The sequence below is a fragment of the Simochromis diagramma genome, unplaced genomic scaffold (genome assembly GCF_900408965.1).
Source record: "Simochromis diagramma unplaced genomic scaffold, fSimDia1.1 OVJJ01000618.1, whole genome shotgun sequence".
NCBI classification, from domain to species: domain Eukaryota; kingdom Metazoa; phylum Chordata; class Actinopteri; order Cichliformes; family Cichlidae; genus Simochromis; species Simochromis diagramma.
Window position 1 is genome coordinate 10940194 of NW_024387423.1, and position 25334 is coordinate 10965527.

The window sequence follows — 25334 nt, forward strand, 5'->3', positions numbered from 1 at the left end:
TTGATAAAACTTAACTATATTAAAAACGTTTTCCACATAAATTACATAAAATCAGTTTGGTTATTCAAATAATGATTTAAATAGCGCTTTTACAGGCTTTCCTATATCTATTATTTATTCATAATTTTGTAATATTGCCCTTAATTATTATATCTTATTCTCAAGTGTCTTCGGTAAAGGTCGCTTGATGTTTCCGTGAACCTTTCTCAGAAGGTTGGCGTTGGTTTTCCTTGATTTAGCTGAAAACAAACAAACGAAAAAAGTATTTCCGGTCCTTCTCTTTCTAAATGTTGTAACTTTAGTACTCGTTTCTTTACTTGTGAGTGATGCAACCAGGAAGACCGGGCATCCCACAATGCAACGCGAGATCGCCGACTCTGTTCACTATCAACACATGGCTGGTGTGTTCACTACTTGCTAATATTTTTGTTGCTATAATTTTCCCTTTCTGTAAGCGTGTGCCCCTCCGCTACCAAATGAAAGTTAAAGTCATCGCAAGGAATCCGGATGATTATGTCCGGGAGACCAAACTGGATATTCAGCGCGGTAAGTGAAACTCTTCGGCTAAATAGCTAACAGCATACATACGAAAGAGCTACAGTGTTAGCATCTGATTAAAGCTATTGAAACAACAGTCATGCTTTTAATCTAATTTTGCAAAGCTGTCTTTGCATTTAGCACGATCGGAATTACAAATTTTGCTTCACACATTTCTAAACTCCTTATTATGGAGCCTAAACAGTCTGTGTTACTTGACTTGGTTAGCAGCAACATACCTGCACGCTTGGATTTTTTTTTTTAATTAATGGAAATGCTCTTTTCTTTGAGCACATAAAGAAGTGACTGCTGTGTATTTTTAGTCCCCAGAAACTATGACCCGTCCCTTCATCCGTTTGAGGTGAGCAGGGAGTACACTCGAGCTCTGAATGCCACCAAGCTGGAGCGTGTGTTTGCCAAGCCTTTCGTGGCCTCGCTGGATGGTCACAGAGATGGGGTGAACTGTATGGCCAAGCACGCAAAGAGCCTCTCCACCCTGCTGTCAGGCTCCTGTGATGGGGAGGTATGTAGAGATGCATTTCCTTTTATCTCAGCCATTCTTGCAAACTGACAGGACTCTTCTTTTGGATTTGATCTTCAGGTGAAGGTGTGGAATCTGTCCAAACACGAGTGCGTTCGGACGCTTCAGGCACATGAAGGTTTTGTGCGGGGAATGGTTGTGCGTTACTGTGGGACCTCTTTCTTTACGGTAACTGATCATCTTTTTGAAGACTTTTCCGAATTGTTTGACTTCATATTAGCTGACATCTAACATGATTTCTTTTTCTGCAACAGGTCGGTGACGACAAAACAATCAAACAATGGAAGATGGAATCACCAGGCTACGAAGAAGAAGAGGAGCCAATTAACACCATCCTGGGCAAAGTATGCTGTAATAATTTTGCTGTTTCATCGCATAGAATTGCATATTCATGTATCAGTGAAGTATGAATGAAAAAAAATGTCCCTTGTAGACTGTGTACACAGGTTTGGATCATCATCAGAACGATCCTGTATTTGCAACGTGCGGCCAGCAGGTGGACATCTGGGATGAGCAGAGGAGCAGCCCGATCCGCTCTTTCACCTGGGGTGTAGACAGCTTCAGCTCTGTGCACTTTAACCCTGTGGAGGTAAGATACCACGTGCTACGTCTCACACACATGGGCCCCGCCCTCCAGTCATGTGATGAAAAAGGTTGCTTGGACATATAAGCTCACAGGTGTTTATTGCGACTTAAAGCCAACACATGTGCTGATAAATAAAGTCAAGGGTTATCCTCTCCACAGACTGAACTTCTTGCAAGCTGTGCCTCTGACAGGAGTATAGTGCTCTACGACATGAGGGAATCTACACCACTTAAAAAGGTAAATCTTCCCTTACAGTTTGTGCAGGAATGCATCTGTTTATCTCCCTGTTAATTTACATGGATGCGGCATGATAATCAGCTACTTTTTGCTCTCACTTTCTTCTTAAGGTCATCATGACAATGAGGAGCAACACGCTAAGCTGGAACCCCATGGAAGCCTATTACTTCACATGTGCAAATGAGGACTACAAGTGAGTCTAGGAAAGAAACTCTGATTTAATCATATTTTAGCTGGTCCTTTTTTTTTTTTTTTTTTTCTTTCAGCTCATAGAAACTGTTTTTTGTTTTTTTCCTTTTCACCAGCCTCTACACATATGACATGAGGTACCTGGCCAAGCCCATCATGGTACACATGGACCATGTGTCTGCTGTGCTAGATGTTGACTATGCTCCCACGGGGAAGGAGTTTGTGTCTGCTAGCTTTGACAAGACCATCCGAATCTTCGCCAAGGACGGTGGACACAGCAGGTCAGTAATGCTGATCAAACTTTATGGTGCCAGCAAAGTGTTAGGAAAAATTGTACTGTTGCTGACTATGCTGTATAATTTGTGGTGCAATTAAATTATAGCATAAATCCTTTGGTTTGGTTCATAGCTTTGTTTTTGACCCCCTTTGAGTGGGAATAACTTAAAAAAAGATGTAATTCTTCTCATGTTATTTCCGTTATATTCTTTACTTTCATGACTTTTAAACACTGCAGCTCTCACCAGACTGCCATGCCTGATTATAGACCAACTAAAAAATGGATGTAGCAACCGTGATGTCGCCTTCTGGTTTGTGAAGCTCTGTATTGATGCCTCAGGATGAATGTTTTCACCTTCGCTCTCTTCTGTGTTTTGGGTCATTTTGTCAATCAAAATGTGTCAGCCAATGAGCATATCCTAGGTAATCATGATTTTTGAAAGTTGGTGACCAAAATTTACAAAAGTCACTTAATGTTTTATGCAGTATTATCCAAAATGAGTGACTGAGCGCGTAAACTCAGAAGTGTTTTCCAAGGTAAAGTCGGAGCGATGATTTTGCATAGACTTCTATGAACCTCAACACTGAGGTTCAGGAAAATCCCATTCATATTCTCAATAGGGCTTTTGATTATGAGCCACAACATTGTAATAATCCAAAGCAGACGTAAAATGAGCTACAGTATTGAAATGACGGTATGTGCTCCTGTTGCAACCACAAGTCTGTCTGATTAAAACTGAATGTCAGGTCAGGAACACTGCACTAGATCTATAACTGGGCTTTGCATTACTTTATATACACAACACAAACTGCAAAATATATTCAAAAATATTATTATTCATCACTGTTTTTAACCATATAAACACTACAAAAAGGAAAAGGATTAAATTTGATAAGAAAGGTGAAGGACATTTTTATGTTTGTTATTCACTTTTGTAGATAGTTAGTTTGGTTCCGGGGTCAAAACTCTTTATATAAGGATTTTCTGATAAGACTGGAGAAAATGGACGGGGAATTTGGAGCATTTTAAAAAGTGGGTGGTCCCTTTTCCCTTCCATAAGACTGCCTGTGTTTAAGCAACCACTGCTAATGGACCCTGATGGCTTCACTTTTCAGAACCAGAAGCTGTATCCACCTTTTATATTGTCTATGGCTTTAATCAGGTACATCCACCTGTAGGAGGACTCACCACATGGAAACCATGTTGAAGCATTTATGAACACTCTGTCAGGATTTTTTTTTTTTTTTTTTTGAAGCCTCATTTAAATGAAGTTTAATTTAAACAATTATTAGCATTTCAGAATTCAGCATTGATTTGACTTCCCAGTTCTCTCTCACGTAATGTCTGTAGTGCTAACTACTGACCGTTTGCTATTTAGCAAAATAACATTAGCTTCTGGCTAATTAGCATACAGTTATACATTTTATTAAAAAAGGTTTTCAGTGTCACTTCTTCCTTTACATTTAAACACATTGTTTGAACAGCAACAAAAAAATATTCGCTTTATTTAGAAAAAATCAGGAGAAGATGAGGATAACAGCTCAGATAAGCTGTGTATTTTTACACAAAGCTAGCTAACATACCAGAAGCTACTAGCTGGTAGTGCTACAGTAATGAAGCAATTACTGGCTCTTCCTCTCTGCCATGATATAATTTATGAACATCATAATACAATACTCATATTGCACATTATACAATGTTCATATCTCAATTTAAGTCTGTTTTAGAACTGTTATACAGCTAATGTTAATTGGCTCATATTTTAATCTTTAATGATCTATTAAGGCTTTAGCTGAAGAATGTCTTTGAAAAGGAATAGCAATAAATCAATGTGTTTTTGCTGATGGCTTGAATTGATTAAATATTGAGTATATTATTTATTATATCTGTTAAACATTAACTGTCAAAATGCTCCAAACACACCCTGTGAAAAAGGCCATGTGTTGAACACAGTAGCAGATTATGGCTGCTGGTTGATAATGAACCACAAAAAAACAAACCCGTTGTTTGGTTTCTATGTGACTTAATAGTACATGCTGTATTGTTTGTACTGTTGTCAAGCTCCAGAACAAATAGCCGTAGTAGTGTTACATTAGCTGCCAGCCGGACAGCATCACAGCATGGGCTGGTGAGGGCTTACGTGGCAATTAGTAAGTAGTCAGCAAGTAGAAATATAGTATTTTTGCATCACTTTCCCCCTTTTTTGTGAGATCAAAGCAGATGGAGCACAAGTGTTACTAATTACTCTACTTATAGGCTCAATTCTGTTATGTAATCAGAAAGCAGATATTAAACATTATCATGATACCTGTTTATTACCTGGTGCTGTTTAAAAACAAACAAATAAACACAAAAAACCTCTAGCTCCACAACAACAAACTTGAGCTGTGTAACCACATTTCTGTAAGCCCTCTTCTGTCATAATACAAGAGTTGTTTTGGTGAGGGCTGGCTTATAAAATGCACTTCATCAGTGGTTTGAAGAGTGTCTCTAGGTGTACAGTGTACAGTAATTACTGGCTTCCTGTTGTTTCCCTTGCAATCTTTTAAAAATTAAAATTTAGGGAGGTGTACCACACCAAACGCATGCAACACGTCATCTGTATAAAGTGGTCTGCAGACAACAAGTACATCCTGAGCGGCTCAGACGAGATGAATATCCGACTGTGGAAAGCCAACGCAGCCGAGAAACTAGGAGTGGTGAGTCTGCCCTCGTCTTCTCTCCATTATTCCTACTGATTTCATATCAAAGGCAACTTGCTGCTTCTTGGCAGCTTTTCAGGTAATTCCTCATCACGATGTCTACCTGCCAGTCGGCAGTTGTATTTTCCTCAGCTGTCAAACACACTATATCTTTCTCCTTCACTTTATTACTTGTTTTATGAGTTAGCTGGATTCTTCGACACCGCTGTGGCTCTTCGCCTACAATCAGCAGTGTAAGAGTGGGTGACTGTGCCAGGAGCTACGGCACTACTGTTGCCAAGTGCCCTGATGGATGCTGACTTAGGGTAGAGTCACTCTCAATAAGTACAATGTACCGGTTGGCACATGGGCTCCTGGGGGGGGGCAAAAAAACTCAGTGCTTGTGCAGTTATTTAACAAATCATCGACAAAGCATTCTCCCAAGTTTCCACTCCAGCTGTCTTTGTTAGAGAGCGTTAATGCAATAATTTTTTTATGTAGGTTTTAATGGCAGAAATCAGCATTTATATTGTGCTATTCTCAATCCTGGTCGTGGCTGACTCACGAAGATCAGCTGCCTCTCTCGTGCCATCTCCAGCAGCCATCTTTCATTACTAATCGGATTCACTCTTGCCTATTCTCTTAATGCAGGCTCCGAGTGGAAAACTGGCCTGCTTTTGGCACTTGTTCTACTGTAACTGTGTAAGGGGAGATTTATTTGCAAGCTTTGCACTTAAAGAGATCAGACAAGGGCTGCTCCTATCAGCAGTTTAAAATCGGCCAATCACTTAAAGCGAGGGGCCACTCTGAAAATAATGAAGCATTAACATTCAAGTTGTACTCAGATGGTCTTTAATTATCAGGAAATGCTGAAACGCCGACTCGAGGCTTTGTCTGTGTCACCATCAGTACAGCACGCTGCACTGACGGGGAGTTCTCTATCTGATGCTGCACATCACTCCAGTTCTAGCTTAACCCTTTGTATTTTAGACCAAGACCTAAAACATGTTAAGAGTCAACTCAACTGAATTATTGATGCTCACATGCTTTGTTACTTTTTGAGTCAATAACATGAAAATATAGTGCTTGTGATTTAGTTTTTATGTTTTTTAAGGCGTTTACAGTCTGAAACAAGGCGTTGTAGCTTTGTTATGAGTTGGGTTTTGCTTTCAGTCTTTTGCATCTTGTTATAACCTTCTACTTAATCAGTTGATAGCAGATATTAGGAAACATGGAGAATTTGATAAAACATAAGTCAGACAAGAGGGAAAGCGGCAAAGCAGCAACAGCTGTTGGTGTGTACACTGTAGACTTTAAGCCACAGTGCAACTACCAAAAGAGAACAGAGCACAATACACGCTGACTGAAGTTACACATGGATAAGTCGGAAACATTAAAAATGGTTTGGGGTTACACCGACGGAACAAAGGCAAATACACACAGGTATCCACAGCCTGTCTGTGGAGTTTGGATTGAAGGTAACACAGACTGTTAAAAATATATAAACTTTGCACAAAAAGTAAGAAAATTTGCATTTGGTCGATGACTTCTTTGTTGTAACTGTGCATCTTGGTAATAAATCTTATACTGTTGGAAAGTTTCTCCTCTTAATAGTTACACGTTTGTAAGGAATAAGGCATCAGTTGGTTGAGCTGGTTAGTGATGACAGTCAAGTCCCTGATTAGCAGCAACTGTGAGCAAGGACCCTGCTACAGCGGTCACTTGGTGTGTGTTCCAAGCAGCCACATGTGACTGATCTCGATAGGGTCTGTGCCAAAGAGCAACTTCAAGCTGATGTTCTACAAAACCAAGTTTCAGAATTACTGGAGTGAGCCCTAATAGCATTTCCAAGTTGAAGGCCAAGTTCCATATAACCGGGCATGTCAGGGAGACAGGCTGTGAAGTAGGTGTCCCAAGAAGACGACAAAACGTTATGTTCAGTGACTAGTCTGGATCTGTGTGTGACGGTTGACTCATAGAGTCAAAGTGTAGAGCTGTTTCGTAGTGGAATATTTCTCACATTGCTAGTTTTTTTTCTTTTTTACTTTTACCTCACAATGAAAGCACGGACATAATGAAACTCTCAATTTGGTTATAAGCCTCTTTGGCAGTCTGGATGTGCATTCTCTCTAAACACCAGTAGGAGGCCAGCTTAGGTGGTTGCAAAAGGAAATCCAGTTGTATAGAAGTCTGTGGGGAAAGTGATCCCGCTTCTCATTTAAGTTATGAGAAGCAGCGGTCTCACTAAACACTTTCCAAATGAGTCAGCTGACAGTTTTAGGACTTACTTGCTACAAAACGTGGCTCATTTTGTAAATTATAGTCTAGTGTAAGGTTAAAAACAAAGAAAAAAAAAAGAAAAGAAAAGATGAAGTGGGGTGTGAATTCATTTTTAATGGTTAGGGCAGTGGTTCCCAAACTTTTTTTGCTGGGCCCCCTTGTTTTACAAGAAAAATGTTCGCCCCCCCCCCCCCTTCTCGCACGTGCACACACGCACAAACACATCCTCCAACCACCCACACCCATATTTTGCTCCATTGCGGTTTATTTCACACCTCAAACATTTAGTAAACAATTAAGCAAATACAAGTAATCTGCAATAAATTACAGGTAGTAATAAAATACTAACTCTTTTACGCTATGTCCGCACCTACACGGGTATTTTTGAAAACGCAGCTGTTTCGTCCACACATAAACGACGTTACGAATCACTGAAAACTGAGATTTTTTTCAAACTCCTTTTTTGCGTTTACGTGTGGACAAGGAATACAGAGTTGGTCACGCAACGTCAAAGGTATGTGCCTTTTTCACGTCACGCTGTGCGCCACGTTATTGTTTACATGAGATGAATTGCAGAATGGCAGATCGAGACAAAATGCTGTTAATCTGACTATCTTCAGGTTTTACACGCTTACATTTACACACGCAGTTACTGTCCCTCCATTTACAAAGGCAGAGGCGTCACGATGTGATTATTTTACGTGCAGTTTTTTTTTTTTTTTTTTTTTTCTCATTGCTATCAATACACTTTTCAAGAAATGCCTCTCTGTGCAAAACGGGTTTAAAAACATAAACAACTGTGGGATACTGTTTGTCCATGATTTGAACAGCCCAGCGCTGCTCTCGATGCAGGGAAAACCAATTCTGCAGGGGAGACCTACCTTGGCACTTGTGCAGGTGAAACCAAAGGGAAGATATGCTTCACCATATTTTCTAGTCTTTGGCTTAGAATGAAGTTGGTTTGGAAACATATTCAGCTATGCTTCATCTCCTGCTTTGCGTTTCTGTGGGCGCCCCGTGCTAGCAGTGTCCAAGCGTGTTGTTTTTTTTTTGTTGTTTTTTTTCCCCTCCTTTTCATTCCGCACCCCCCTTGCAATGGCTTTGCCCCCCCAGGGGGCGGGCCCCACACTTTGGGAAGGTCTGGGTTAGGGTAAGGGGCTAGGGAAACCATTATTTCAATAAAGGTCCTCACTAAGATAGCTGAATGGGCGTGTGTGTGAGTTTAGTTTTAATAGCAGTGGAAGGTTTATTGTGGTGGCGGTTTCTGCAGAGGGCTGGGTGTGTATAGCTTAAGTTTTCAGAGCCTCAGCAGGATTACAGTTAATACTGACACCATGTAGTGCAGGCCCCTCAACTTTGGGTTGACAGGATGACTAAATGACTAAATAGATTCATCTGTTTTGCCAACAGTCACTGTCACACTGTCCCTGTGCAGGTTTTCTCTGGGAGCAGCTGTCCCTATGTTACACTCGCTCATCTCAAGCGTCATACCCCCCACTTCCCCAACTGTAACGTGTCATGCTTTGTTTTCACACCACACTGTAACCGGTTAGAAACTTTGGTTTGGCTCATAAGAGCCTTGCTATGTATGATCCCTCCAAACCAAAACCTATGAAATGCATAATTGTGTACTGTCTCATATTTTGAATGTCCTGTTGATTATATAATCAGTGTTTAGTATTTGTATCCAGGGGAATTAGTCTAGTACAGGGGTGTCAAACTCAAATACACAGTGGGCCAAAATTCAAAACTAGAACAAAGTCGCGGGCTAACATTAATATTTATTGAAATATATTTATTCCTCCAGATATAAGAATGAATCTTTTCTTATGGACTCAAACACGTTTTGCTGAAAAACTGAATATGGAACAAGCAAAGCTTAATACTAAACAATATATATATTAGCTGTATAATACCAGTAGGCCAGCTCTAATAGTAATTTGGTATGGCTTCGCGGGCCAAATGTAATTAGGCTGCGGGCCAAATGTGGCCCGCGGGCCAGAGTTTGACACCTATGGTCTAGTACAACAGGATCAGCATCTGACAGCTCTTCTCTAGCAAATTGAATCTGAGACAAATCATTGCTTTTAATTAGAATAAAAGCCTTTTAAAGGAGCAGCTCCAGCCAGTACATGCTCAGCTAGCCAGTGGTTTTTATGAGCCACTGGCTTTTTTTTTTTTTTTTTTTTTTTTTTTTTTTTTAACTTTTTAACAGACATTGATTCAGTTTTGAGTGAACATGTTGTCAAAAAGAAGTTACTGCTTAGTGTATTGTCCAACATTTTATAACATTAGACAACACACCGTAACTGCAGCTCTAAACAAGCACTGTTAGAATAGCAATTTAACAAGTCCACTGAGCACGTTCCTGTTTGTGGCTGAAAGAAGTCACCACCAGTATTCACTGAAAAAAACCTGTATTTAATTGCACATCATGAATTGAATTGAAATTTTTATTTCAGTCAACAACAACAGATTATAATTTTACATAAAAGTACTCAAACAGAAACCGAAAAAGGAATAGGCTGAAGCCTTATGGCTTATACTTATCCTATCCCTTACCCCCATAGAAATAATCAAATCCTTAACCAAGAAAATAAATAGCATTGATAAATAAGTTGTATAACAGTTTGAAAAGAAATCAATGATAAATCAAGAAATTAAATCAACACAAAAAAATTTTAAAAAACCAAATTTCTATAACCTTGTATAATACTAATTTTTAAAATCTTCCTGAAGAATGACAAAGAAAAATACATCTTCAGTTCATCATTAAGTCCATTCCATAATTTCACTCCCAAAACGGACACACATCTATACTTAACATTGGTTCTCACTTTAGGCATTTCAAACTTATAAGACCCCCTTAAATCATATTTTAGTTGAAACATACTTAAAATACAAATTGGAACATTCTTTTTCATCACACGATATATCATTTCTAAAGTTTTAGAATATATAATGTCCATGAATTTTAACATGGATGATCCTACAAAAAACTGGTTGGTGGACTCCCTATATCCAACTTTATTTATTATTCTAATAGCTCTTTTTTGCAATTTAAATATTGAAACCAAATATGTTTTGTATGTGTTCCCCCAAATTTCTGCACAGTAGGTCATATAAGGCAAACAAAGGGAAGTATACAATAAATAAAGGCAGTTCTTATTCAAAAAATTGTTTTATAAAGAATAGAAATAGACTTGGATAATTTTCGTTTCACATGTTCTATGTGGGGCTTCCAACAAAGTTTATCATCAATAATTACTCCTAAAAATTTTGTCTCATATACTCTTTCAATTTCAACATTATTTAAATTCAATTTTACTTTAATATTACTTTTACTACCTCCAAATAACATAAATTTTGTTTTACTTTCATTCAATGATAGTTTATTAAATACAAACCATCTATTTAACTTCATGAGTTCTGTTTCCACTGTTTTCAGTAATTTCTTTATGTCTTTTCCAGAGCAAAATAAGTTTGTATCATCAGCAAACATCACATATTTTAAAGTATCACTGGCTGTACAAATATCATTTATATAAAGTAAAAAATAACTTAGGTCCCAAAACAGATCCTTGCGGAACTCCACAAGTTACTTTTCTAAGTTTAGATTTCATGTTATTAATACTCACATATTGGAACCTATTATTCAAGTAACTATTTAACCAAAATTGTACAACACCTCTTAAACCATACCTTTCACACTTCCGTAAAAGTAAAGAATGATCTATCGTATCAAAGGCTTTACGTAAATCAATGAACACACCTATTCCAAACTGTTTTTCATCCACAGCCGTTGCAATATTTTCAATAAATTCCATCACAGCTAGAGATGTTGAGCGATTTCTTCTGAACTCATATTGATGATCATTCAATAAATCATATTTATCAATAAAAGAATCTAGTTTATTGAGTCTATATTATTCTAGTCTATATTATGTTGATTTTTTATTATCCTATTTAATACACTCCAGGTAGCCTTAATATTACTTTTATGTTTTTGAAGCAGCTGTTCATAATATCTTTTCTTTTCATATCGCATAATAGATGTTAATTTATTTCGATATTTCTTATATTTGTCTTCATTTTCCTTTGTTCTATGTGTCAAAAAAATCCTGTATAACCTATTTTTCTTTTTACAGGCTCTTTCCAGACCTTGTGTAAACCATGGTTTTTTCTTTTTATAATTTTTAGAAAACTTTTTAATTGGACAATGGCTGTCATAGATTGACAAAAATATATCCAAAAACGCATTGTATGCATCATTAGTGTCTTCCACATAAACTTTTTGCCAGTCATAATTTTCTAAGTCTGTTTTAAAAGCCGCAATTTGTTCTGGTGTTTTTATTCTGCCACTGTAATCCATTTGCTTTTCCTCTTGAAAATGAAGTTGATTGTTCATTTCAAACACTGAAAAGACAGGCAAGTAATCACTTACATCTGTGACTAACAGTCCACTATGTATCTTGCCGTTTATCTTATTGACAAAAATATTGTCGATCAAAGTGGCACTATCCATCATTATTCTGCTCGGCTTTAGAATCAACGGATGGAATCCAAAACTAAACATTGTATCAATAAATTCTGAAGTCTTATTATGGTCGTTTGCCTTCAATAGATCGATGTTAAAATCACCACAAAAAAAGTCACCTTCTCCTTGTGTTTTTCCAATATTACAGAAATTTCTTTAGTAAACTGATCTATACAGGATGCAGGTGTACGATAAATGCAGCTAACTAATATGTTTTTCGATCTTTCAACCTGAATTTCAATGGTTAAACATTCCATCAAGTTATCAATCACAGCAGTCATATTGTTAACAACTTTACATTTAAGGTGTGAAAAAACAAACATAGCAACACCTCCTCCTCTTCTATTCTTCCTATTTTGCCAAAACATTTCATAGCCCTCTAGTCCATCTTGCAATTCTTTGTCATCATTCAACCATGTTTCTGAAATTGCTACCACTGCAAACTTATTTTGGAATTGATCAAGATACGCTTTGATTTTAGAAAAATTACTGTAAAGACTCCGACTGTTAAAGTGGATTAATGAAAAACCTTTTATCTTAGGATCCAACTCTTCCCCATTATAATATTCACATGTCATATGAACATGTGAACATCATGACTGTCTCAGAGGAGATATTTATGTAAATATATTTACTTTCTTTCTCAGAGTTAGATGAGAACAAGGGTTTGTGTGTGTGTGTGCGTGCATGTGTGTGTGTGTTACTTATCCTGATTGCCGATGTTGGGGTAAGTGGATCCAGATAATAGAAATATACCCTGGATTAGGGCTGTGCGATATAACCAAAATCTCATATCCCGATATAAGACATCTATCATCCCAATAACGATATAAATCACAAAAATTTAACATTTTCTGTAAATTCTGTGAATCTCGGGCAGCTGAAGTGTTTCTAGCTGGGCGTTGTGTACCTGGAGTCAAGTGTTTTAACCGATGCATTAAACCATACATTTTTAGACATAAGTTGTAACAGCCGCCATTGCTTTGAGTATTTATTACACGGCGTGCTGCGGGGAAAAGCCTGTTCTAACGTTTAAGGTTTATTTTTTTAGCACCTGGCGGCTCTTTTTTGCTTCTCATCTGTAAATACTCTGCATACTTTTTCACGTGATTCAGTTTATTTTGAAAAGTCTCAACAGGATCTTGAGCTTTATTGTGAAAGGCTTATGTGGAAAATAAACAAATGGACACGCGATGGTTTTACCGTCGTTGCTGCTAGCGACAACGCATAAAAACAGGCGCTTGTCCGTCCGTAGTGTGGTTATAGTAAATATAAGAGAAAGAGAGAACTTTAAGAAATTAATATAGCCACTACAGTGACCATCAAAACGATGAAGAAATATTGCCGTGAACAGTTTATTTTGCAACACCACGAAACAAACGATAGCGTAAAATGAAACGATGGATGTTTTTATATCGTTATATCAAACAGCCCTACCCTGGATATGCTGGGCTTGCTTCATAGTACAGGGCCCAGTTCTGCAATAACTTGAATGCCATGTTTTAAATCAAACGGAAATAGGAAGTCTTTTGACTGGTCTGGGGATGGATTGTTTTATAGCTCCATGACAACGAAGCAGACCTGAGCTGCTGGTGGTCATGCAGTGTGAAAGCTGCAGAAGGGCAACCAAATTTAACTTGTGGAATTTGACTTCCAGGGTCAACAATGACCCCAGTATACATTTTCTCCTAATTCTCGTCTTCTCTCTTTGTCTTCTTTGATGTCTTCTTTGATCTCTCACTCATCTCCTCTCTTAATTTTTCCATCGTTTTTAAAATTTGTTTTATGTAATAACTTCTTCCTCTCTGGTGTGATATAGCTGGCCCCCAGGGAGAGAGAGGCTGCCAACTACAGTCAGAAACTAAAAGAGAAGTTCCAGCACCACCCACAAATCAGGCGCATCGCTCGCCACCGACATCTACCAAAGACCATCTACCACCAGACCAAGGAGCTGAGGGTTATGAAGGAGGCTCGTCGTAGAAAGTACGCATTGATTTTCTTCATAACACAGAAACTGATTTTGTTATAGGAGCCACATTAAAGTCACTCTTTATCCATGATGTCAGGAAAGGTCTGACCTAAAGCAGTCACACCAGCCTGATGGAAAATACCACAGATGGGACTGCCCTCTATGACATGGTCTCAGTTGGCATTAAATACTCATTTATATGCTGGATTGATTGTCCTAGTTTGCACTGCCGTCCAGTGATTCATAGCTTCTTCTTTTTTCCTTAATTACCAGGAGTATTATGATACGTCAGACATGTGTTTGAACTGTGAATGATTAACTATCTGTCCTTTATGCATTATTTTCAGAGTGCATCAGTGTTGTCTGTGACGTAGGTGTTAGGTCAACAGTCTCATATTCAGTCACTCTCCTCACTGTTTGCTGTTCTCTCCCTTCCCTGTCCCTCCATCCTTCCTTGAATATTCTCACCAGAAAGCTTCATTTCACATTCATGATTCCTTGTGTCATTTTTCAGGGAGAGGAATGTTCGCAAACACAGCAAACCAGGAAGCGTTCCCGTGGTGTCTGAGAAGGAGAAGCATGTCGTCACTGTGGTGAAGTAGGCCAAAGCTGAAGGAGAGAAGAACTAGAGACTGAGATTTCATCTATATGGATATTTTTTCAGATTTCTGAAGAAGATTGAACTTTACTGTTGTGGAAAGGAAAAGGACACAGACTATAAAATGCATTCAGACCAAGTATACTTGGTTAGGTTTGGTTCTGTTTCACACTTTGCTTTGTGCAAGTTTGCGTTTCTCAACCCAGGAGCCACCTTGACAATTATAAAAAGTTAAGATGCATCATGCTTGGAAACACTGATGTTCAGCGTGATGCATGATAAATGGATGCATCATTTTCTGTGAATAAAATGTAACAAAATGTGTTAATTTCATTTTCAAACTACCAGAGATGGCTTTCATCACAAAGTCACAAAACAAAGATATTTACTCTGAATTCTGCCCATTTCCGTCCAATGTAGCCCACATAATATAGGTAACTACCTACCTTTGGATGTTGTCTTCAAAATGAAATTGATGGATTTCCATAAGTCTCAAAAATTGCAACTGTAAATTGATCCCGTGAATATTTCTTTTAAAATCAAATCACATCAAATCACTTTTATTGTCACATCACATGTGCAGGTACATTGGTACAGCACATGTGAGTGAAATTCTTGTGTGCGAGCTTCACAAGCAACAGAGTTGTGCAAAATACAATAATGTAAACAAGCAAAATACAAGAATGGCTACATCTGAAACTAATAAATATATGTACAATATATAATAGTATATGCATTTCTGGATGTGTATACTAAATACTTTTCTACGTGTGTGTGTGTGTGTGTGTGTGTGTGTACACATATTTTACAAATTAAATAGAGTAAACAATAAATAAAATATATAAAAATATACAGAGTTGAATATGTGCAAAACAGTGGCGTTACTGTACAGTATGGAGTGCATAATGTTAAAGTTCCAGTAGTGAAGCTGAGGTGTCTGACGTGTTCAGCAGTCTGATGGCCTGGTGGAAAAAGCTGTCTCTCAGTCTGCTGGTACGGGACCGGATGCTGCAGAACCTCCTTCCTGATGGAAGTAGTCTGAACAGTTTATGGCTGGGGTGACTGGAGTCCTTGATGATCCTCCCCGCTTTCCTCAGGCACCGCTTCCTGTAGATGTCTTGGAGGGAGGGAAGCTCACCTCCAATTATCCGTTCAGAGCACCGCACTACTCGCTGGAGAGCTTTGCAGTTGTAGGCGGTGCTGTTGCCATACCAGGTGGTGATGCATCCAGTGAGGATGCTCTCAATGGCACAGTGATAGAAGGTCCTGAGGATGCGGGGGCTCATGCCGAATCTTTTCAGTCTCCTGAGAAAGAAGAGGCGCTGCTGCGCCTTCTTCACTGTTTTGTTTGTGTGTACTGACCACGTAAGATCCTCAGCCAGATGTACACCAAGGAACCGGAAGCTGCTCACTCTCTCCACAGCAGCGCCGTTGATGGTGATGGGGGTGTGTACTTCTCTGCACCTCCGGAAGTCCACTATCAACTCCTTTGTCTTTGCGACGTTGAGGGTGAGATGGTTGTCTTGACACCAGTGGGTCAGGGCGCTGACCTCCTCCCTATAAGCCGTCTCATCACCGTTGGTGATAAGACCCACCACTGTAGTGTCGTCCGCAAACTTCACAATGATGTTGGAGTTGTTAGTGGCTGTGCAGTCGTAGGTGTAGAGTGAGTATAGGAGAGGGCTCAGTACACACCCCTGTGGAGCACCAGTGTTCAGTGTGATGGGGGATGAGGTGATGCTGCCCAGTCTGACCACTTGGCGTCTGTCAGACAGGAAGCTAAGGATCCAGCTGCAGAGGGAGCTGCTCAGTCCTAGATCCTGCAGTTTCCTGTCCAGCTTCGAGGGAACGATGGTATTGAATGCTGAGCTGTAATCTACAAACAGCATTCTCACATTTTAAAGCCTAAAAAGAAAACCTAATCATAAATAAGTGGTAGATTTCTTTCCATTTTAGGCTTTTAACTGGGCAGATTAAATCCTCGGGTTTAATACAAAATTCTTACAACCAAAAAAGTGCAAGGAAGTATTTTTTTTCATGTTTGGAATTCCACATATCAGCTTCTGAGCTGTTCAATGTAATATGCAAATGGCTCCACACAGTTTTTTTGATGTGTATTTATAATAAACGTCATTATTTGTACTTTGGAAGAATCTATGAGCTCAGTCATTCACAAATCCAACTCAAGAAGTTCACTCTTATTTTGGCTTATTATGGCAGATCAAGCCGCTTGTGGTAATTGACTTTAGAGCCCTTATTAGGTAGAGCCTCTGTCCTCTTAATGTTGTCCTTCAAATCCTACAAACAAGTGGTAGAGGGAGACTGTCTTTGGAACAGTGATAGAGGTCAGGAAGAGGAATGTATAGTTGTGGGGTCAGACCTGAGAAATGTCCAATAGGATAAAAGTCACCCAGATAAGAAAGGCCTTGCAGGGAGTGGTGGTACAGACACTCCTAGATAGAGGTGTGTGGAACTGCTTTGATCGTTTAATGTCATTTAAAAATATGCCTGCAACCAACTTTTATTCGAAATGGCTCACGTCACAAAACACTTGAAACGAACTGCAGATGTTGCCTTTAAATCCCTAAAGGTGTCTATTTAGCATACATGGAACCAGCAGCTATAATGTTGATATTAATATTCCTGTTTCCACTGTGCAGTGCACCAGCCTTGTGTAGCCGCTCTGCCTCAGTTTTCTTGCGCGTGTCCCTCAGAATCTCTCACGTGATCTGGCATCAAAGCCGGCGTGTGCCGCAAATGGTGCATGAAAGCAGAACCGCCGCTGCCACACCTGCAGCGGTTACGATCATCGTCGCAGGTCATTTTCCCCATTCACCTTCCCACTTTACACCCCCACCCACACTCTCACGGCGCTCATGATCTGGTTATGAAATATGCATGATGCTCATCCCGTTTCCAGCGGTGCTCCAGCTGCGCGCCGCTCTTCCACTCCGCGTTTTAGCGGCCGCTGTCAGCCTGCTGTCAATGAACATCCAGCGCGTCCTCTCGGCTTTATTCTTCTACGTGTTTCCATTGCTCCGCCTCTTCTTCCACCTCTCTCTCTCTCTCTCTCACACACACACACACACACACACACTCTCTCTCTCTCTCACACACACACACTCTCTCTCACACACACTCACACACAGTACTCCCCCCCCCCCCCCCCCTCTCTCTCTCATTGCATCCATTTTTGTGCATTAAAGAAATCTCCAAGAATTACTAACCTGGAGGAAGGCGAGCTAAGCAGAGTGACGGAGGAGGGTTAAGGACCCCAGAGGCAGACAAATAAGGACGGACCGGGCATCTTTTATTCCAACATGCGAGTGAAACCCCTCTAAGGGATGGCAGCGATGGGTTAGACAGGATTTAACATGACTGCAAAATAAAAGGCAAGAGCTGTCTTTCTTTTTCTTTTTTTCTTCTTCCTAAGCCTGTTTATTTTTCTACTTTTTTAATCCCTGGATGGATGGAAGCTTGTGGTTGGAATACCCGAAGGTTGTAGCCTACAGCCTGTGCACTCTTGTTTCTTTTAAGGGCATCTGCTTCTTTCTAATCTTTAACTCGCTCTCAAATGCTGGCGTGTAAAATTGGCTTGAATATTCCCAGCTCTGTCAGCTGCAGCGTATTTGATAAGTTCACCGCGAGCATTGCACTAGCTGGAGATGAAGCCTGTAGTTCCTATTTTGACGCCTATTCGCACAGCACGCTGTAATAATAATAATAATGATAACAACAGTAATAATAATAATGATGATAATAATGTTCATGATACCGCTAACCAAGATGTCATGCTGTCGGTAAGCCGCGGTGCCTTCTGCAAACCACACCAAACCAAACCGAACATTTAGCGGCTTTAACACTAAGAAAAGAACGGTAAATAAATAAATAATAGCGGCCACGATGCTGCTGGTTGACGGTGACTTTCTCGTTTTTTAGCCACTGTGTGTAAAAGATGTCTGCTCCACACGGGCCCCGGGGCGGCCCTGGCCCTGCTGCTGCTACTCCCTCAGCGGCCGGCGCCATGCCGGAGATGCCGGACCTCAGCCACCTCACCGAGGAGGAGAGGAAGATCATCCTCGGCGTCATGGACCGACAGAAGAAGGAGGAAGCGAAGGAGCAGTCTATGCTAAAGTAAGCGGAGAGAAAGAGAGGGTGTTAACAGGCGGTGTCGGTGCTGTTTGGTGAATAAACCTTGTGTGTTGGTGGATTGTCATTAGACACAGCGTGTGTACATATCTCTGAGATACTGGTGGCCGTGTTGACTCTTGACTTCCAAGCTAGAACTTTTTGCTGTCGACCACTAGCGGATAGTAGGCTACCGGAGTGATTGTTACAAGGTCCCCTTTGCCTGGCTGACGCTTCTTGACTCCCCCCCTTTTAGAGCCTTTCCTATATTATTCTACCAGCTTGGCATCAGTGCTGTAGTGCAACATGAATTTCAGGCGCTTTCCTCCCACTTTGTTGTGGCTGTGGCTATAGCTGTAATGGGTTGGGTTTTAGCAGCGGCGCCCGCCATTTTCACGTAAAAAGCACGCCAAATAGCTTAACCTTTCCCCACGAACGTCATCGAGATTACACAATATGACACTGGAAAGATCATTTAAGGTGTCCTTTGTGGCAATGGCGCACGCTGGTGTGTGTTTGTGTGTGTGTGTGTGTGATTTCAACGTTAAAGTACCCCCCCTCCCGCTCCTCTTGTGTACAGATGTCGCTCGGAGCTGTTTCAGCACCACGGCGCTGTCCACTGTAGGGTTTTAGCTTTTTTTTTTTTTTTTTTTTTTTTTTTTAAGGTGGACCGGAGTATTTCCGCCATCATGGCTCTAAAACTATCACCGCCTGAGCCATAAATCTCGTTTATGGTGGGATATTACCCCCACTCGTCTTGACCTGTTATAAAGAAACACACTCTGCTGATGGACTGTTAATTTAAAAAAATGGCTTTGAACCCGTTGGGATTTTTAAGAGAGAGGGTTGTAAATGTGGGCCTTAAATGTTTCCATCCTGTTGATTTTCTTGGGGTTTATCTTTTTCTTCAATGAAAAGCTGCACACACTTTTGGTGCTGCATGGTTTTTACTATTGTATTAGAATGCAGCATAAATATCCGATTGCAGTTTAGGTGTCAAATGTTTTTTTGTTTTGTTTTGTTTTGGGGTGGGTTGTGCCTGAGAGCTGCAGCAGGCTGACTGGTGTTCCATCCATCCTCTCAGCAGGTGCCAGTGACTTCAGTGTGAGGGATGTGTGGCACTATCACTGGGAGCTCTTTAGAAGGATTAGAGCTATTGTTTTTTCCCATCAAAGGGTAAATATTTGCAACATTCCTAATGGAGAGAAAGTTGTGCAATCCCTGCCCAGTGCTGCTGCATGATGAACATGACTCATGTACTCCAAGACACGGCTACCTCAGCCGCTGCGGTGCGTGCTGGGTGATTCATCCAGGCTTTTTCTGCCTTTCCTCCCCTTTCACTGTCTCCCCTCATCCTCCCTTACTCCCCAACAGCGGCATGTTTTTCCTATTTCTCTTTCTCCGGAGGTAAAGGGAGATTGTCAGCTTTAGTCACTCTTAGTCTGACAGTGATGTCAAAGCCTTGTCATGACTGAGCATGGGCAGAAGAGGCTGTTTTTTGCGACAGGCGTGACTGGCTGTCTCACCATAATGTTGGGTAACTTGATGCACGCCACACAGGCTGAATGGACACCAGATGTTGGGAGGTCAAAGAGGCCTTTGTTTGAGTCGCTTTGCATAAGAAGCACTCTGTGTTTTCTTTTCAGTTTTCCCCTTTCATGCCTTGGTTACTGTGTGTTTGTGTGTGCAGGTGGGGGGGGGGGGGGGGGGGGGGGAGTTACATCATGTACTGAATTACATGTGGCAAAAGAGGTGGATTTTACACTGAAGGGTGGCTGGCACTGTTTTGCTATCTACAGGGAGTGCAGAATTATTAGGCAAGTTGTATTTTTGAGGAATAATTTTATTATTGAACAACAACCATGTTCTCAATGAACCCAAAAAACTCATTAATATCAAAGCTGAATGTTTTTGGAAGTAGTTTTTAGTTTGTTTTTAGTTTTAGCTATTTTAGGGGGATATCTGTGTGTGCAGGTGACTATTACTGTGCATAATTATTAGGCAACTTAACAAAAAACAAATATATACCCATTTCAATTATTTATTTTTACCAGTGAAACCAATATAACATCTCCACATTCACAAATATACATTTCTGACATTCAAAAACAAAACAAAAACAAATCAGCGACCAATATAGCCACCTTTCTTTGCAAGGACACTCAAAAGCCTGCCATCCATGGATTCTGTCAGTGTTTTGATCTGTTCACCATCAACATTGCGTGCAGCAGCAACCACAGCCTCCCAGACACTGTTCAGAGAGGTGTACTGTTTTCCCTCCTTGTAAATCTCACATTTGATGATGGACCACAGGTTCTCAATGGGGTTCAGATCAGGTGAACAAGGTGGCCATGTCATTAGTTTTTCTTCTTTTATACCCTTTCTTGCCAGCCACGCTGTGGAGTACTTGGACGCGTGTGATGGAGCATTGTCCTGCATGAAAATCATGTTTTTCTTGAAGGATGCAGACTTCTTCCTGTACCACTGCTTGAAGAAGGTGTCTTCCAGAAACTGGCAGTAGGACTGGGAGTTGAGCTTGACTCCATCCTCAACCCGAAAAGGCCCCACAAGCTCATCTTTGATGATACCAGCCCAAACCAGTACTCCACCTCCACATTGCTGGCGTCTGAGTCGGACTGGAGCTCTCTGCCCTTTACCAATCCAGCCACGGGCCCATCCATCTGGCCCATCAAGACTCACTCTCATTTCATCAGTCCATCAAACCTTAGAAAAACCAGTCTTGAGATATTTCTTGGCCCAGTCTTGACGTTTCAGCTTGTGTGTCTTGTTCAGTGGTGGTCATCTTTCAGCCTTTCTTACCTTGGCCATGTCTCTGAGTATTGCACACCTTGTGCTTTTGGGCACTCCAGTGATGTTGCAGCTCTGAAATATGGCCAAACTGGTGGCAAGTGGCATCTTGGCAGCTGTACGCTTGACTTTTCTCAGTTCATGGGCAGTTATTTTGCGCCTTGGTTTTTCCACACGCTTCTTGCGACCCTGTTGACTATTTTGAATGAAACGCTTGATTGTTCGATGATCACGCTTCAGAAGCTTTGCAATTTTGAGACTGCTGCATCCCTCTGCAAGATATCTCACTATTTTTGACTTTTCTGAGCCTGTCAAGTCCTTCTTTTGACCCATTTTGCCAAAGGAAAGGACGTTGCCTAATAATTATGCACACCTGATATAGGGTGTAGATGTCATTAGACCACACCCCTTCTCATTACAGGGATGCACATCACCTAATATGCTTAATTGGTAGTAGGCTTTCGAGCCTATACAGCTTGGAGTAAGACAACATGCATGAAGAGGATGATGTGGACAAAATACTCATTTGCCTAATAATTCTGCACTCCCTGTATTGAGACTCTGATTTGACCGTCTGACTCCTCTGTGGCCTGATAGTAAAGTTTCCTTTCGTGCAACAGGATATTGGCTCAGTTTTAGAATGCCTCTCTATACATATGTGGTGACTCATCATGATTCATCAAAACAGTAGATCCCCACTTTCTTTACCTATGAATCACACAAGCAGAACATATCCCGGAGTAGCATTAATATGCTCAGCCCTGGCGTAGGTACAACCGCAGCGGATTAACTTGTCATTGGATGGTTCGTAGCATTTCTAGCAGTGTTGGAAACAAACACCTCCACACCGCAACAACATCTAGCCTGTGTGGCTCACGCATTTCTGCCGTCGCAGTCCTGGTCCGATCCCACAGCAGCTCTGATAGCTTTTCTGGAAAGTGGCAGCTTGAACATTGAAGTGTGTAATATTACAGAGGGAATCCTGCGAGGATGGAGGGATGGATAGAAGAGAGAAAGAGAGAGAAGCCTCCAGCTGCAGGGCCTGCCAACTTGCTGTCATCTCACTGGAGGTGCCACGGTGTGTGCGTGTGCTGAAAATGTGCTGCCCCAGTGAAAAGTGTATAAGGCAGCGGCATACGTATCTGTAGCTTATTTTCTTTCCCCAGAGGCTCATCAAAGTTGTAGCCTTTAAATCATATTTCAGTGCATAATTCTAACATGTCTACCTATAAAAGACAATTAAGCATATCTCCAGGGCCATTTGTTCCATTATGGAGAATCCTCTGGAGCTATCAACTATCCTAGCTTTCCATGGTTCAGTGAGCCCCTGAGCAGTGCAGTAATGATGGCTATGGGACCCCCACTCATGTAGACACTCTGTTTCTTACAGCAAGGTATCAGCTGCCTATGATGGGTTACCCACAGAATGCCTGTAGCTCCACTTCTCCTTTCTCCCTCTTTTCTAGTCCTCTAGGCCTGCATGCTAGAGTGTGGGAAGAATAACTGTTTGAATAACTTCAGTGGCACAAGTCTCACCCCAACTACCTATCAGTGACATCAGCAAGCGCTGTCCTATTTAATTGTCTTTTCACTTTAAACACCACATAAGTAGCATCCCAGTAAATATGCCACTTTGTCCTCTTCTTTGCGACAGTGTTCACCCCGTGGATCAGGGGGTACTGTGCCATTTGTTCAGGGATCGCCTTTGACAGTGCTAATTATACTGTCTGCCTTGAAGGAGGGACTCCCACTGAGATGCAGCTATTCTGGGGCTGTGAGGTGTCTGCTGCTCTGCCATCTATTTGGGCTCCCCCTGAATTTAATCGCACACAACAAAGTATGACCTATTTTCTGTATTTGGGAATACCTTTTTTTCTATATTAAGGTTATTTTTTTTAATTTTCATTTTATCTAAAAAGACCCCCACACTAGAAATTTAAGCATCATGTATCATAGCATAAATATAATCACTAAAGCTTTTAGTGTTTTTATGTAAACATGGAATGCAACAATTTCAAGCAGAAAGAAAATCATATGTGAAAACAATGTCAGTGAATTTGCTGTGAAATAAAAAAACAAAATAAGCCACCATTGTAATATTGCACTTTCATTAACTCGCAAGACTAGTATTGTAAGAAAAGGATATCCCAAAATGCAGGGGTATCCTAACTGTTAGCCTCTAATGTGGGTTAAGATCTGAAACAACTGTATCCTACAGTTCCCCGAATGCAGCTTGATTGTATCCTTCTGCCATAAACCCACCATATACAATAAAAGGTCACTGATTTCAAGCCCCCAGTTTGTAATGTTGATTTTCCATTTCTAGTCTCAAAACCCAAGCAGGGTAATCCTAATGACATCATCACAGACGCTGGAAAACTCTCTCCAGAGACAAAGAGCACATTACACACATTACTTTCACAGGCTGACTACAGCCCTCCGTGATGGGTAAACTGTTCATCAGTTCCTTTTCACTTCTCTCTACGACGAGTCGCCTAAAAACACAGATTACACTTCTGGTTAGCATGCCTGTCAACAGCTATGATGGCTGGTGTTCCACATGAAGCGCATTGGCCTAAAATTAGCTTTGATTGATCACGTCCCATTTTCCGTTAACTCTTCCCTTGCTCTTACCTCCCCTACCCCCGACATACATGCACACTCAAAAACTTCCGCCCCCTACCCCAGCCCTGGATCCTGGTCATTTATCTGATTGTGCCAGAGAGCTCAACATACCAGCTGGGGTCAGAGTTACTCAGAGGCCCTGTGTCCCTGGAGGCAATAGGATCTCAGGCCTCCTGAGGCTGCAGCAGTTGTGGAGTACTGTACTCACACACATCATACAGAGGTCTAAGCCTCTAAAATTCTTGTTCTACTCTACAACCTAATACTTTTTCATTGAACAAATAATACCACGTGTTGGATTATGTTGGCAGCAGTAGTGATCTGAATTCAAGAAAAATATTAAAGCTTGTGATGTCTGCGAAACAAAATTTAAATGTAGAACAGCATCTTACAAAAATATACGAGGGGAGAAAATGACAGCTATCATATTATAGGATGAGAAAAAGCCAGTGATGTAAACTGTAAATCTGACTGTATCTATGTAATGTTGATGGTAAATTAATGAATTCCAATAAAGCAAATTTCAATTTGACAAATTAAAAAAAAAAAGTCGTATTGTTGTGAAATAAGATGAGGCGATGCTGATAAGCTTCCCACTGGACAGTTTACAGTACACTCCCTCTCTGTTTCTCTCTCTCTCTCTGTCTCTCTAGTCCCCCTTAGCTCACTCACCCATGCTTACTCGCCTTCCCATGCAGAGAGCAGATTCTGTCATGAGTCTCCCATCCCCCATCGCTTTTCCCCAAGGGAAAAAATAGAGAGAGAAAGTGGAAGAGAAGATGTCTTGACTCTGCAAAGCAGAGCACACGCCAAATGAATACATCATCATGCTAATTAAAGTATCTGTGTGTTTTGGTTATGGACAGTTGGTATATTTTAAGTAGTTTGGCTCAGTTTGATCTAATGTGACATGATTTACTGTATATAATACACTTTAAAACAATATGTTTACAAGTACTTACAAGTAGCTTGTAAGCCACTACAAGTGGGTGTAAAGCCACATATCTTCCTTATATTAAAAAGATTTATCACAATGTTAATGAACATTTCATTGATGCATATTAGCTTTGACACAATATTAGCCACTGATGTCTGTAAATGTTTTGTTTTGTTTTTTTCGTCCTCTTCAAACGGCCCAGTACCAGCTTTCATTTTGAATATGCTCCCAGGATCTAAGAAATATACCTTTAAACATGACATGTGGAGTAATTTTAGTTGGTTAGACCATTCCCTGCTTGTTTACCATTTGAATGCACTTAGTAGTAGCATTAGTTTACAAGATAAGGGTTGATTTTCTGAACATATGTAAAATATCAAAACCCAAGCAAGTAGTTTTTCTCA

General features: G+C 40.6%; 2 protein-coding genes across 2 annotated transcripts in view; both read left to right on the plus strand.

The window, feature by feature from the left end:
• Positions 1-325: 325 nt before the first annotated feature.
• Positions 326-14754, plus strand: dcaf13 (ddb1 and cul4 associated factor 13). Its single transcript, XM_040013345.1, has 11 exons — positions 326-546; positions 861-1060; positions 1139-1246; positions 1333-1422; positions 1512-1667; positions 1824-1901; positions 2012-2094; positions 2207-2371; positions 4931-5066; positions 13685-13848; positions 14349-14754. The coding sequence occupies exons 1-11, from the start codon at positions 327-329 to the stop codon at positions 14434-14436; spliced, it is 1488 nt and encodes a 495-aa protein (XP_039869279.1). The 5' UTR covers position 326; the 3' UTR covers positions 14437-14754.
• Positions 14755-17590: 2836 nt separating this feature from the next.
• rims2a (regulating synaptic membrane exocytosis 2a) overlaps positions 17591-25334 on the plus strand; it is a 153469-nt gene continuing 145725 nt past the window's right edge. The window contains 2 exon segments of the mRNA XM_040013344.1: positions 17591-17824; positions 18372-18566. Of these exon segments, the coding sequence (XP_039869278.1) occupies positions 18388-18566 (179 nt within the window). The 5' untranslated portion in view covers positions 17591-17824; positions 18372-18387.